Genomic DNA, 13,386 nt, shown 5'->3' on the forward strand with positions numbered 1-13,386 from the left:
AATGATACAGAGAAGTCTCTTACATCCTTTAACTAGCTTCCCCCAATGGTAACATCTTATTATATAGTACAGTATAAACACTAGGAAATTGACATTGGTACAACACAGTAAGTTACTACATACTTCACTTAGATTCGGCCAGCTGAATTATTTTTTAAATATTAATAGAATGGTAAGATGCATTCTAACTTACTTTTCCTACTTTCTTTTTTCACACAACGGCCTTTAGAATTGCCTTATCTTAAAGCCGAAAGAATACAACTATTTTAGTAGATTATTATCTTCTGTTGAAAATGAAGAGTAAGAAATACAAGTAAGAGTCCCCCACTAGATGCAGAGGTGGTGAGCCACCATTTATGGCACAGAAAATGGGTAAGGTTCTGGCCTTCATTTGGCTCTTTGTTGTCATTGTATTTCCTTTATGATACACCCCTAACACAAAATGGTTAACACAGACTCACGCAGTAAGAAAGTTACCACCTTCTACTTCACTCCTCTGATTACAACAAGGAGAAAGCCTCTGTAAATGTCTGGCAAACAGCACAAAGATAGGATGCAAATGACTGAAGTTAGGGATTCATTGCATTAGAGTATCTTTGTCCATAAAGAACTGACCAACCACATGGTCTGGCATGTTCTTCTTTGGGTTTAGTTTGGATTAGAGAAGATGGCTCTTGGTTCTCTTATGGGATCTGCTTGCAAAAAAAAAAGAAACATAAGAAGAATCTTACATCTATTAAGCATTTATTGTATGCATCATTTCATTGACTCCTCAGAACAAATCAATGAGATAGGTCCTATTAGTAACTTCATTTTATACATAAGGAATTTAAGGGGCGGCCTGGGTGGCTCAGCGGTTTAGCGCTGCCTTCAGTCCAGGGCATGATCCTGGAGACCCAGGATTGAGTCCCACGTGGGGCTCCCTACATGGAGCCTGCTTCTCCCTCTGCCTGTGTCTCTGCACCTCTCTCTCTGTGTCTCTCATGAATAAATAAATAAAATCTTTTTAAAAAGAAAAAAAAAAGGATATCAAGGAACAGAGGAATGTAATAATTTGCCCAAGTTTCCTATCTAGTGAGTGGCAAAGCTGAGATCCAAACCAGATCTGTTGGATTAAAACCATGTCCTTGACTGCTGGTTTCTCATTAAACTTAAGGACCATAAGTCATCTCTAGAAAATGTGGGACGGAGTTATCCTTGCTAGGAATTTGGGTCACTTTACTCTGGGTCTAGTTACTGCACACCAATATCTGAAAATACACTCTTCACCTACAAACATCCTCCTGATTGGAGAGGAAATGTCACAGTCAACTTCATTCCAGGCCTGCATCTTTCAAAGAAGGAAAGAATGTCTCATAGCCATTCAAACCCTGCTATTCCACTTTTCTTCATTTTTCTACTATTGGAAAGTTTCCCACTTTCCTCCAATCATTTCTCTCCTTGAATAGTTCCAAAGGTTTCCCAGTATCGTTAGAAAACCAAAATCACCAGGACAAATTTAGTGTCAGAGAAACAGGTTAAAATGAAGCTTCATTTAAATGTTTAAAACATTTCCAAATTTATACTAGATACTGAGGAAAGAGAGCAAAGAAGTACAAAACTTGGGCTCCACCAACAAGAGTCCAGTAACAGTCAAGAAAGTCTTCGTGATCCCTTCAGTTACAATGCTTTAGGTTTCCAATTACTTGAAGCCTTTTGGTGGGTTTATGGATTGCTTTACAAATGATTAACTTTAGGGCAAAGATCCTGAGACCACCAAAGGGATAAGAGCCAGTCAAATGAAAACAGCATAACTCTAAAATTATAATTCCAATAAATAAGTAAATTTGATTGACAAAAAATGCACAGTTGTTTTGTGACCTAATTTTAAATTTGAAAGAAACTGTCTTAGCCTGAAACAAAGGCTTGCTTGCTGCTTACTTGCTTTAAGGTAGTTAATTTGAGAGCAAGGGTTAGGGATGGAGTGATACAGAGAATGAGGAAGAAACAATACAAAGGTACATTATTGCATTAGCCACTCAATAGTTGAATGGTACTCATCACACAGAACCTTATGAAAAACCTTATGAAATCTCAGGACTGCCTACTCCAAAAGATGAAAGGAGGAAGTGTTTATCCTCCTTTAGTCCTCCTTAGATTTACCATTAGTCCAGGACGGTCCTGGATCATGCACATGTGAGTATAGAGAAAGCTCCCAGAATTATCCCATATTGCAACACCAAAGAAGCTGCAGGGCAGGAGGCAAGAGATATATGTCAGGAAAGACACTGCCAGGTAGCGTACGCCTGAATCTGGCCAAATTCCTTAGCCTAGGAGATGAGGCTAAGAATATTCGAAGTGGCACCCAGGAAGTGTCCAAGGTAAAACCATTATCAACAGTTTGTGGGGGAGGCACCTGGCTGGCTCAGTGCACAAAGCATGGGACTCTTGATCTCAGGGTTGTGAGTTCAAGCCCCATATTGGGCATAGGGCCTACTCATAAAACAAAAAAAAACAGTTTGGTATACATACGCCCAGACACAGTTTTTTCATTTATTGATTCATTAGTGAACCATTCAAGGCATTTAATAAGCATCAGCAACATGCCAGTCACTGTGTTAGTTTTAAGGCAAAGAGCAGTGACAAGACACATAGGTACCTTGCTTTTCTTGGAGCTTGTCTGTTTGGGGAATCAGGCATTAAATCATTATAATTACTGAATTATGATTGTGATAACTGCAATGAAGGATAAATGTAGGATGATAAACTTTCTAGTCGCGAGAATTAAGAAAGGCTTCCCTGAGGAAGTGGCATTTAAACTAAAACTTGCAGAGGAGGGGTTTAAAAAAGCAAAGGGTCGGGAAGAGTAACTAGGAAGAGAGGAGGAGGAAGAGTGTAACTAGAAAATGTTGCAGACAAAGCGCATAAACAAATGCATTCCAGTGGAAAAACTGAAACTGTCCTGAATATAGAGAAAAAGCCAGTGGAACTAGTGTGGGTGGGTGAGGGGAGATGTGCAGTAAATTGAGGCAGGCAGGAGCCAGGGCCTGGTAAGACAAAAGGGATTTAGATTTTATCTAAGGTCAATCAGAACCTACTGAAGAGTTGTGAACAGGGGAACAATATGAACAGATTTGGGGATGGAGTTTGTTTAACGTAAATGGAGATATATTTGTAAATACAAACCAGCAGAAACTCATAAATATCACAAAGGTATTGAAAAAGTACAGTCTGTGGAGCACCTGGGTGGCTCAGTGGTTGAGCGTCTACCTTTGGCTCAGGGAGTGATCCTGGGGTCCTGGCATCAAGCACCGCATCAGGCTCCTTGCAGGGAGCCTGCTTCTCCCTCTGCCTCTCTCTCTCTGTATCTCTCATGAATGAATAAATAAAATCTTTTTAAAAAATAAAAAAGTACAGTGTGTAATCATTATATACCAGTACAGATATAAACAGGAGTTTTGATTCAGGGTGGAAGCAATAGAGGTGGTGGCCTGAGCCTGGAGTCTGGGAAGGCATACATAGTTCACCTTTTTGTTTATTTTTGAGGACTACTTGTTCATCTGATTTGATGCCAAGGTAGCATTTGGGTAAGCCAGGATGAAATCCTCATTTAAAACTCTCCTCTTTTTTCAAAAGCTTCAAAAGTTTCTACCAAGACTAACCTCATACGTGGGTGGTGGTGGGGACCACCTACAAGGTGTGAATTAAGAGGTGCTAAAAGACCACTCCTGTTCAGTGTAAACTTTCTCTGTCTTTCACTAGCACCTAAGAATCTACCATCACACTTGTATTCTGCTGAATCTTCAGTTGTCAGATAGTGCAGAGCAGCCTACTAGATCTATCTTGCCTTCCTGGAATGCAGCTAGTGTTTGAGTTTTGTCAGGGATAGGAGGGTTCGAAGCTACTTGAGACAACTGGTCACGCAATGGCATGGAAGTGCATGAGACTGGGCATTTTGTATCATTTTGTTTTAGGTTGGCTCTGAGATCAGCTGGTGTGTACATATGGACATATATAAATGTGAATGGATTTACACAATAAAGAGATATGGGTATACTTACGGCACGTCCAGGACTTTATAATGTGGGAAGCAATAATGGAAAGGAACACAGCCCCTGGGATTGGGCCAGCCTGGGTTCAGATCAGAAGCTTTGTAATCCTAAGAAAGTTATGGCACCTACCTTATTGGGTGGTTGGGAAGATTTAATGAAATAATCTGTTTAAACTCTTAGCACTGGTCCATGATATATAGCAAGTACTTCGCAAATGTTACTCTTAAGGTTATGTGTGCTTTTGTCTTTATGCAAGTATGTGTGTCCATGTTCATGTGGTGCAAATTTGGGCATCTAAGGGAGGTAGAATATGTTTAAGAACAAGAGAGGGAAAGAGGAAGGATGTTGTTCACCTCTGCAGCAGGAGTTATAGCACTGGAGCAGACCTTTCTAGAGGGTGAGGGGTTTGCAGAGCAGCTCACAGAGGAGAGGGCTCAGCTTTACCAAGTGGGAAAAAGTAAGGGACAGCAAAGGGCCTCAGATAAGAGACTTCCTGATGAGCATAGAATTTATAAAAGTGGAAATTAATTGAAGGAGAACAGGCAACAGAATTGGATTTGATGTTGTGGAAGCCCAAAAAAACCTTCATAAAGAGAGATGAGAAAAAGAGTTGAAAATGGTTTCTGAAATTGGCATGTACTCAAATCAGGTCTCTGTGCTCAGAGGACAGATGACTTCATCTGCTGCATCCTAATGCTCTCCTCTGTTGTGAGCTCCATGCATCTTTTCTTTTTCAGAAATAACATGGAAAAATTTTGTAAAACATGTAATCCGCCACCACCTGTTATCTGGCGTCTTGGTCCCCTCTTAAGATATTCCCATGGAGCTGTAGCTAAGTGCTTTCTGCATCATAAAGAACTGTCATCCTTAAGTTGAAAGAAGAGATTTAGTTTAAAAAAAAAAAAAAAAGAATACCAGTTTCTAGTCCCAGTTCTGCCCCTAACTTACTGGGCAACTTGAAGGAATCTCTTGATCTCTCTGGGCACAGCTCATCTGCAAGGGAAGTTGATTGGTCAGCTTGGGTCATTATCTTTTGACTTCCTGCCATCCCCAGATGCAGTTTAGCTCCCTCCAACCATCTCCTCCCCTTAAAGCTGTATCACCATAGGACATGGTAGTACGGAGCACGGAACACCTGTCTCTTGCTGGCTGTGACTCCTGGAATGGGTTATTTAACCTCTCTGTGTCTCAGTTTCCTTATTTGCAAATGAGGGTAAAGAAGAGTATAGTGTATTACTGGCTTACTAACAGGATTGAGTTATATAGGTAAAGTAGAACAGTGCTTAGCACAGATAAGGGCTACTCTGGGGTAAGATTATCATGAGTATTTACTTTATGGAATAACTATGTAACTTTACATGAAATGTGTTACAGATAAATCAAGACATCAAAGTATTAGCATTATTTGGAGCTATGGAAAGATTCCAGCAAGCATGGGGCAGGGAGAGAGACTGAAACCATTCCTTCTTCAAAACCCTTCTGTGCTGTGATTTTTCAAAGGTGTACATGTACTACCATGATACGATTTTTTTTTTAATTTAAAGAGATTGAGCAAAAGAGATCACTAAAGGTCCGTCTCAAATGTACAAATTCAAGGACTGACTGCTTTTCAAGGAGAAGTACTTTTTAGGTGGCGGGCTTATCTCTGTTATAGCTACCGTTAATATGTTTGACCTTTTCAGCAAATCCTTATAAAGGTTTAAAATACACACAGTCACCTTGGCATGTTTATAAACCGAGCATGTTTCAACTTCTGGGATAGGAGACAAAATGAGAAAAGTGAAAATATCAACTGCAAATATTTAGCCTTAGGGGCTGGCTTATATTTTGTCCCTTCTAATCTTTTCCCAGAAATCAACTCAGTTACACAAAGGAACGATGGGCAGCAGAGGGTGAACTCCCGAGAAAAGCGCTGCTGCCTGCCAGGCAGTGAAAGCGTTAACAGGGCTGAGTAAGGCGATCCTTGAAATGAGTAAGACTCAGAGTTGTTAAAGTTTTCAAAGCGCGGCAGCGGCTCTTGGGGAAAAGGAAGCGAGTTGGAGGGAGCCTGGCCAAGCCGAGGATGGAGGATCGCGCTGAGCTGAACTCAGCTGGGGTTCTGTGCTCAAGGTTAGTGCCCCCCCACACACACACATCTCCCCAGAACTGACGCCTTGGGAGAGTTGTCTCAGGAAGGCAAGGCGCCCTCTCTCCTCCTGGTGTGTCATGTCTGCTTTGCTTACTGGCGGGCCACCCGCCCTTGGGCTGAACCTCCCAAACCTCTGGGGCTGCTGTGCACAATTTTGGCATTTGTGAGGGACAGGTGACCTCTTCCTGGGAGACCTCTTTCAACTGGACACCTCTTTTCAGACGTCTAAAAGGAAACTTTCTGGAATAAGGATGTTTTCAGACCACACACACACACACACACACACACACACATACTCACACCTGTATACATTGTTCCATCTTGATTTTTTTTGGTTGTGACCACAATCCAGAATTGGGATCTGTTTCAGATGAAACTGAGAACACTTGTCAAAGTAACTAAACAGGCTGTGTGACTTCACCCTGTGGGAGGAATCTTGTCTCTGAGGCTAGAATAATCAGGGGAGAGAAGGGGGGAGAAAAGAAGGAAGAAAGGGATGGAGGGAGGGACGAAAGGAGAGAAGGAGGGGGGGAAAAAGCTTCCAAGCATCCTGGCCTGTGGTTAAGGCAAACAGTTTTTGAAAATGTGTTTCTCATAGAACTTTTTCTCATATGTTGCTAGAACAAACTAATGGGGGAAGATGCATAATGAAGGAGCTAATCCTACATCTGCATGAGATTCAGATAAACTTGTCTATATAAACTTGTCTGTTCTGCAGATAACAGATAAACCTAGGGGAAGAAGGAGGACTAGATGACTTCACAGAAATTGCATTTTGGGGGGGCCCTTGATGTGAGAACTGAAACTGATTGGTGGGGAAAAGAACCCCCTTTGAGCCCTCAGGCCACCTCAACCAGCCAGTTTTGTCTCCTTGCTCTTGCTTCCACACACAGAAGCAATGAGTAAGTAGTCAGTCACCATGGAGAATGCTCCCTGAGATCCTCCAGCAGGCAGGAGTTGAGCCTCATACCTGCTAGCACTGAATCAGAATGAGTCATTTGAAACTTGGGTGCTGGAACAAAGTACTTGCAAACTGCCTTATGAGACACTGCCTCCATGTAGGTGGGATATACCTCTCAGAGCAGTCCCATTTTCTTCATCTCTTCCTTTCTCATTCACACAGGCAGGAATTCTGACACTCCCAAGAGACTGGATCTGCCTCCTTGGCTCAGCTCACCCTACCATGCAGACTTTGCCCCTCCAGATCAGGATTGGAGTTTTAAAATAAAATGGATGATTTGACGTTACTTGATCTTCTGGAGTGCCCCGTGTGCTTTGAAAAGCTCGACGTCACAGCCAAAGTCCTCCCTTGCCAGCACACCTTCTGCAAACCATGTCTCCAGAGGATTTTCAAGGCTCACAAGGAGCTGAGGTGCCCCGAATGCAGGACCCTGGTGTTTTGCAGCATCGAAGCTCTGCCAGCCAACCTGCTGCTCGTGCGTCTTCTAGATGGTGTGCGCTCAGGGCAGAGCTCTGGAAGAGGGGGCTCCTTCCGCAGGCCTGGTGTGCTGACCTCGCAGGACAGCAGGAAAAGCAGGACTGACCCCAGAGGTCTGCAGTCCAGCCCTTTCCGACTGGTGCCTAATATCAGAATCCACATGGATGGGGTAAGAAAGATCTTATTTGTTCGTATTGTGTCCCTTTGGAGGTTGGATTTGTGTATACCAGCAGCTAGGAATTATCTTCCTATAGTTACATTTCAATGAGTGCTGCCAGTGATTCCCCAGAGAGAAGTTTCTATGGGCAGGGATCATTTTACTGAAACTTGGTGGAATCCTGAGCCTATCTTATCCATCCAGAAATTCTTAGAATTGTTGAGGTCTCCCCGTGCTGCTTGTCTAGAAGGTACTAGCACAAAGAAAGCCTTCGTGATTATTTTTCACCTTTCACTTCTGCTATTTGAGGCCAAACCAGTGCACAGGAAATGTGCAGAGGAGGGGGAAAAAGAGAAAACAAATCCAGCTGCTTTTTGCTTTTGAGATCTTTGAGAAGTTAAATGTCAGGTTTTGTTTTAATTTTACCCAACTCCATCTTCCCACCTCCAGTCCTGAAGTGCTATTATGACAGTGCTCATTCATGATCTGTTCGAAGTTATCAAGATACTTGAACACCCAAAGACTGTGCAGGAGGAAAGCATATCTGTGGGTGGACTGATTGATAGGAAGGCTGGGCTGTGAAGTACAACACGTGTGTACAGGAGCCCTGCAGATGTCTAACTCTACAAAATGAATCAAACATACATAAAATGCACCTCGGTGGCTGCCATAACCACAAAGGCCCGGCAGTGGTGCACAGGAGATCATAGGAACTCTTTTGGTGTTTGGATAACGCGAATCATTCTATCCAGCCATGCGATTGGATCCTGAGGACTCTATCTGACCTTGCTGCAAGCCTTTTGTGGGAAGCTGTGTTAAGGACACATCTTGAGAGGAGGGACGCAGTCCTTGTGAGTCCAGCAGGATTATGTGCACTGTCACCCCAGGAGTCAGTGTGTCAGAGCAGACACAGAAAGCTGTGACCTGGGTTACTGGCATACTTAGAAAGTCAAGGCTGCCTTCTGTGAAGTCTTACCTAAAGTGAACAGCTTTTTTTTTTTTTACATTTCATTATTCTTTTTAATTTATTTATTTTTTTAATAAATTTATTTTTTATTGGTGTTCAATTTACCAACATACAGAATAACACCCAGTGCTCATCCCATCAAGTGCCCCCCTCAGTGCCCGTCACCCATTCACCCCCACCCCCCGCCCTCCTCCCCTTCCACCACCCCTAATTTGTTTCCCAGAGTTAGGAGTCTTTATGTTCTGTCTCCCTTTCTGATATTTCCCACACATTTCTTCTCCCTTCCCTTCTAATCCTTTTCACTATTATTTATATTCCCCAAATGAATGAGAACATACACTGTTTGTCCTTCTCCGATTGACTTACTTCACTCAGCATCATACCCTCCAGTTCCACCCACGTTGAAGCAAATGGTGGGTATTTGTCGTTTCTAATGGCTGAGGAATATTCCATTGTATACATAAACCACAGCTTCTTTATCCATTCATCTTTCCATGGACACCGAGGCTCCTTCCACAGTTTGGCTATTGTGGACATTTCTGCTAGAAACATCGGGGTGCAGGTGTCCCGGCATTTCATTGCATCTGAATCTTTGGGGTAAATCCCCAACAGTGCAATTGCTGGGTCATAGGGCAGGTCTATTTTTAACTCTTTGAGGAACCTCCACACAGTTTTCCAGAGTGGCTGCACCCTTTCACATTCCCACCAACAGTGTAAGAGGGTTCCCTTTTCTCCACATCCTCTCCAACATTTGTGGTTTCCTGCCTTGTTAATGTTTCCCATTCTCACTGGTGTGAGGTGGTATCTCATTGTGGTTTTGATTTGTATTTCCCTGATGGCAGGTGATGCAGAGCATTTTCTCATGTGCATGTTGGCCATGTCTATGTCTTCCTCTGTGAGATTTCTCTTCATGTCTTTTGCCCATTTCATGATTGGATTGTTCGTTTCTTTGGTGTTGAACAGCTTTAAATCTAACAGCAGAGTCCCCCCAACTCTGTTGTGAAGAGTAACAGTGGGTGGGAGGGTCTTCGCAGATTCCTTCCCGCACTGGAGAATAGGCTTATGATGTGCAGTCAGGACACTTTTCTAAAATACTCCTTTCAGTGGCTTACCTCCTTCTGTTCCCTACATCTCCAAGCTGCCCATGTAGTAGGGGAATGTGTCAAAAATGTGAGCGGGAAGCAGTGGGCATTGGTGTGATTTCTTCACTGCAGACTTTTTATTGCCATTGTGCTTGTATGTGTGACTGCATTCCTGAAAAGGGCTTGGTGCCCTTCTTGCAGGCTTCCTGTTAGCCCAAGGTCTAGTCATCAATCAGAATCCACAGGCCTGGAAAAGGCAGGGTGGGGGTAGGGCACTAAACTTCTCTCAAGTGCCTTGTTTATAGAGAATAGGGCTCTATCTGAGGTCAGCAAATCCTCCTTTGAATTTCTAAGACCCAACAACCTCTCCCCTCCCCCCCACCCAGCAAAGTCTGACTTGCCTCCTGGTGGAGTATCTTCACTGACTAGGAGAGTGTCGCCAGACTGGGAGGAAGGAAGTCTCTGACATCTTCGAATATTTTTGTTCAGGTTTTTATCTTTTTTTAATGTGGCCAGATTAAGAAAAGGTAGCAAGGAATGTATCCACGGTGACCAAGGTTTTAAACTGTGGAAGATTCCCAGGCCCCTCCTGGCGTAGGGAGCTGTGGGACTGAGAGGTGGTAATATGTAAGAGACAGCTGGTAAGATACTGCATGTCCCTGGAACTCTTTCCCAAGGACCTGTAACATCAGACAAAGGTGCCAGTGACGGGGTTGTGCCCATCATCTGAGCCACACTGGACCAAGTCCTTGTCTGGGGGCTGGAACACAGAAGTAGGCTGTTGAAGGCTACTGCTTTCAGGCAGCCCATGCCTTAGTAAAGATATTCTGCAAGAGAACAGAATTGGCAGTCTCCACCAGCCACCCCCGTTCCCGTCATTTTCTGAGCCATCCTGACTTGAAGTGGCTCATCTCACCCCTTTGCTTCTCTCAATGGGGCTATGAACAAACCTGTTTCTGGATGTAAATATGCCTGTCATTCTGTAGCATGTCTCTGCTTCCAAAAATGTAGCTATCTTCTGCAAGGGCAAAAGCAGGCATACATCCCTCAGTTAAGAGAACTGAGTATTGTCTGGGATGCCACATTGTCCTGAGAATCAGAGGACGTACTTACATCCTCAGTCAAATCCTCACCAAGTTACTTGCCCTCCCTGCCTCCTCAGTTTACCCAGTTTAGTCAACAGTTAATTCTTGCTACCCCTTCCCTCCAGGATAGTGTGAAAATTATCTTTTTAACATATGCTTATTGCCTTAGAAAACACATGCCCTGTAAATGCATAGCATCATCATTATCATTCATTGAAACCTGCTGTATGACTTGGGACAAGCCACTTAAGTTTGCTGGGTCTCAATTTAAAATTCTATAAAATCGGAAAATGTATTATAAAAACAGAGAACCATTGTGAGGCTTAACTAATTAGTGTTTACATAACACTTTGAGATCCTTAGATGAAAGGCATTTGGAAGATCATTATCATAGTAAACATTATTATTGACTGTTTATTGTACCCTGCCATGCATGAGGAATTCCAAAAAAACACAGAAGTGATAGTCCTCTCGCAGGAGAGTGTAATAGGTATTATTATTGAACTGGAGTCTGTGATGAGTCCAGCCCAGGATGATACTAAGTATAAAGTACTCCCCAAAGAGGGCATAAATAACCTGTTGTTGCAAGGTACCATTTTGTAAAACACCTCTTTCCGAGGACACGATGTTAACCTGACACTCTGAAAGAGTTCCTGCCTATGGGTTTGTAAAGCCTGAAGTCTGTTCTGCTCACCTAGGCTCTTTTAATAAATGAGCTCTCCAGCTTTTTTGTTGGCTCAAAGAGGTCTGGTGCTTCTCGTGCTAGCCAGTGTGCCAGGGTGGAACCGATAGTCACACTTCATGGTGCCAGCCCAAGAGAGAAAAATACAGTCCATTGTGCCTACCTGTCCAAAACCCTCCCAAGCCTATTGGTAAAAAGAAAACTTGAGAAATGGCTGGAGGTTTCTACAGCATTTAATTATTTCAAACCAACAGGTAAGATCAACAGACTCTTGGACAGCCCCTGGCAGTGCAAACCCCACTGGTTCTATTGCTTCCTTCATGCGGCAGTCAGGCCAAAGGAACTTTGCAAGCCTTCAGGAAAATTACAGGCTCCTGAATAATTGATCTCTCTTCCTCCCCACAATGTGAATTTTTAGAAATATTTCTGAATTAAGACAGGTAGGAAAGTAGTGAAATTTGCAAGCTTAGGTTTGAAAAATACAAGAATTTAAATCCTGCTACAGCTGCTCGCTCAGTAGTTGTATACTTTGTGAGTTCCTTAAACCTGGGGGCCTCAATTCCCCATCCATGAACTGGAGATAATAGTAGTTACCTACTTCAGAGAGTTGTTGGGAGAAATAAATGAGATGATTCATGTCAGTTAGCTCTTAGCACGGCGACTGGCTCATACTTAGTGCTCAGTAAATGTTAGCTGGGGGATCCCTGGGTGGTGCAGCGGTTTGGCGCCCACCTTTGGCACAGGGCGCAATCCTGGAGATCCGGGATCAAATCCCACGTCAGGCTCCCGGTGCATGGAGCCTGCTTGTGTCTCTGCCTCTCTCTCTCTCTCTCTCTCTCTCTCTCTCTGTGACTATCATAAATAAATTTAAAAAAAATGTTAGCTGGTATTGTTATTGAAGTGACTCAGTACTTTTCACTCTAAATTGCACGTCCTCCTTGACCTGCTTGCTAATAGAGTGTCATCCAAAGATGGTCCCTGGTACCCTAATTGTTGGACTGTTTGATTTTTCTCCACATGATCAATGGCTATGATTCAGATGCATGATTCTTCCCAGCTTGCACTGGCCTGGCAGCCCACTTCCAAGACCCCTAAGGAGGTAGGAGCTGATTCCAGAAGAAAACTTGCTAGCAACCTTCACTTCCCCAAATAACAAGCCCAAATGAACACCTTTTTGGAGGCAAGAAGCTTCCACTTCCCAGTGTCTCTGATTTTTCCCTAACTTCTTCAGTTCTCCTGTCTCCTGCCTCTCTATTCCCAACACAAATGTCTCTGCCCTGGGTGTTGCAAGGCCAGACTTTCTCCCTTCTTTGTTACACATCATGCCAACCACACACATTTCTGTCTCTCTTGCCCCAGCTTAGCAAGAACACACCTGCCGCCTTCAGCACACAGACCAGGTGGCTGTGTCCTAGAAACTTCTTCAGCTGGTGTTGCAAGCCCTTGAGGGGGAAGAAATCAGGTCAGAAAATACACAAGAGAATTGAGGCTGAGTTGAAACCATAAGGTATCCAGCTCCTTTTCTGCGTCTTAGCTGCTGTGTCCTGTGACACAGAGGTTTCTGCTAAATTTGCAAGGGGGCTAAAGCTGTCTGAAACCCATGAAAACATCAATCAGGTGCCACCTGGGTCAGCAAGGACTACATGTGACAGGTGGAAGAAGACATAAAGACAGGAGCTGAGGTGGTGAAATCAGGAGACCTGATGGATCTCCACCTTCACACACATTTGCTTATCTTTCTAAAAACCATATGGCACCAAATTGGCTCTGCCCCCAACCTCTCTCTCTATCCGTCCTTCCTAGTTACAATCCCTTC

At 43.5% G+C, this 13,386-nt stretch overlaps 1 protein-coding gene across 6 annotated transcripts in view; it reads left to right on the forward strand.

The window, feature by feature from the left end:
• Window positions 1–5,986: 5,986 nt before the first annotated feature.
• Window positions 5,987–13,386, forward strand: part of SH3RF2 (SH3 domain containing ring finger 2) — a 133,964-nt gene continuing 126,564 nt past the window's right edge. For 5 of the 6 annotated variants that reach the window (XR_005355496.1, XM_038530509.1, XM_038530508.1 and 2 more), the window contains exons 1-2: window positions 5,987–6,140; window positions 7,283–7,766. Coding sequence is in view for 5 of the 6 variants with exons in the window: in XM_038530509.1 (XP_038386437.1) it covers window positions 7,389–7,766 (378 nt within the window). In the remaining variant the exon portion in view is untranslated. The remainder of the gene's footprint in view (window positions 6,141–7,282; window positions 7,767–13,386) is intronic. The other variant, XM_038530512.1, reaches the window with a different exon arrangement.

This window comes from Canis lupus, chromosome 2, assembly GCF_011100685.1.
Source record: "Canis lupus familiaris isolate Mischka breed German Shepherd chromosome 2, alternate assembly UU_Cfam_GSD_1.0, whole genome shotgun sequence".
Classification (NCBI taxonomy): domain Eukaryota; kingdom Metazoa; phylum Chordata; class Mammalia; order Carnivora; family Canidae; genus Canis; species Canis lupus.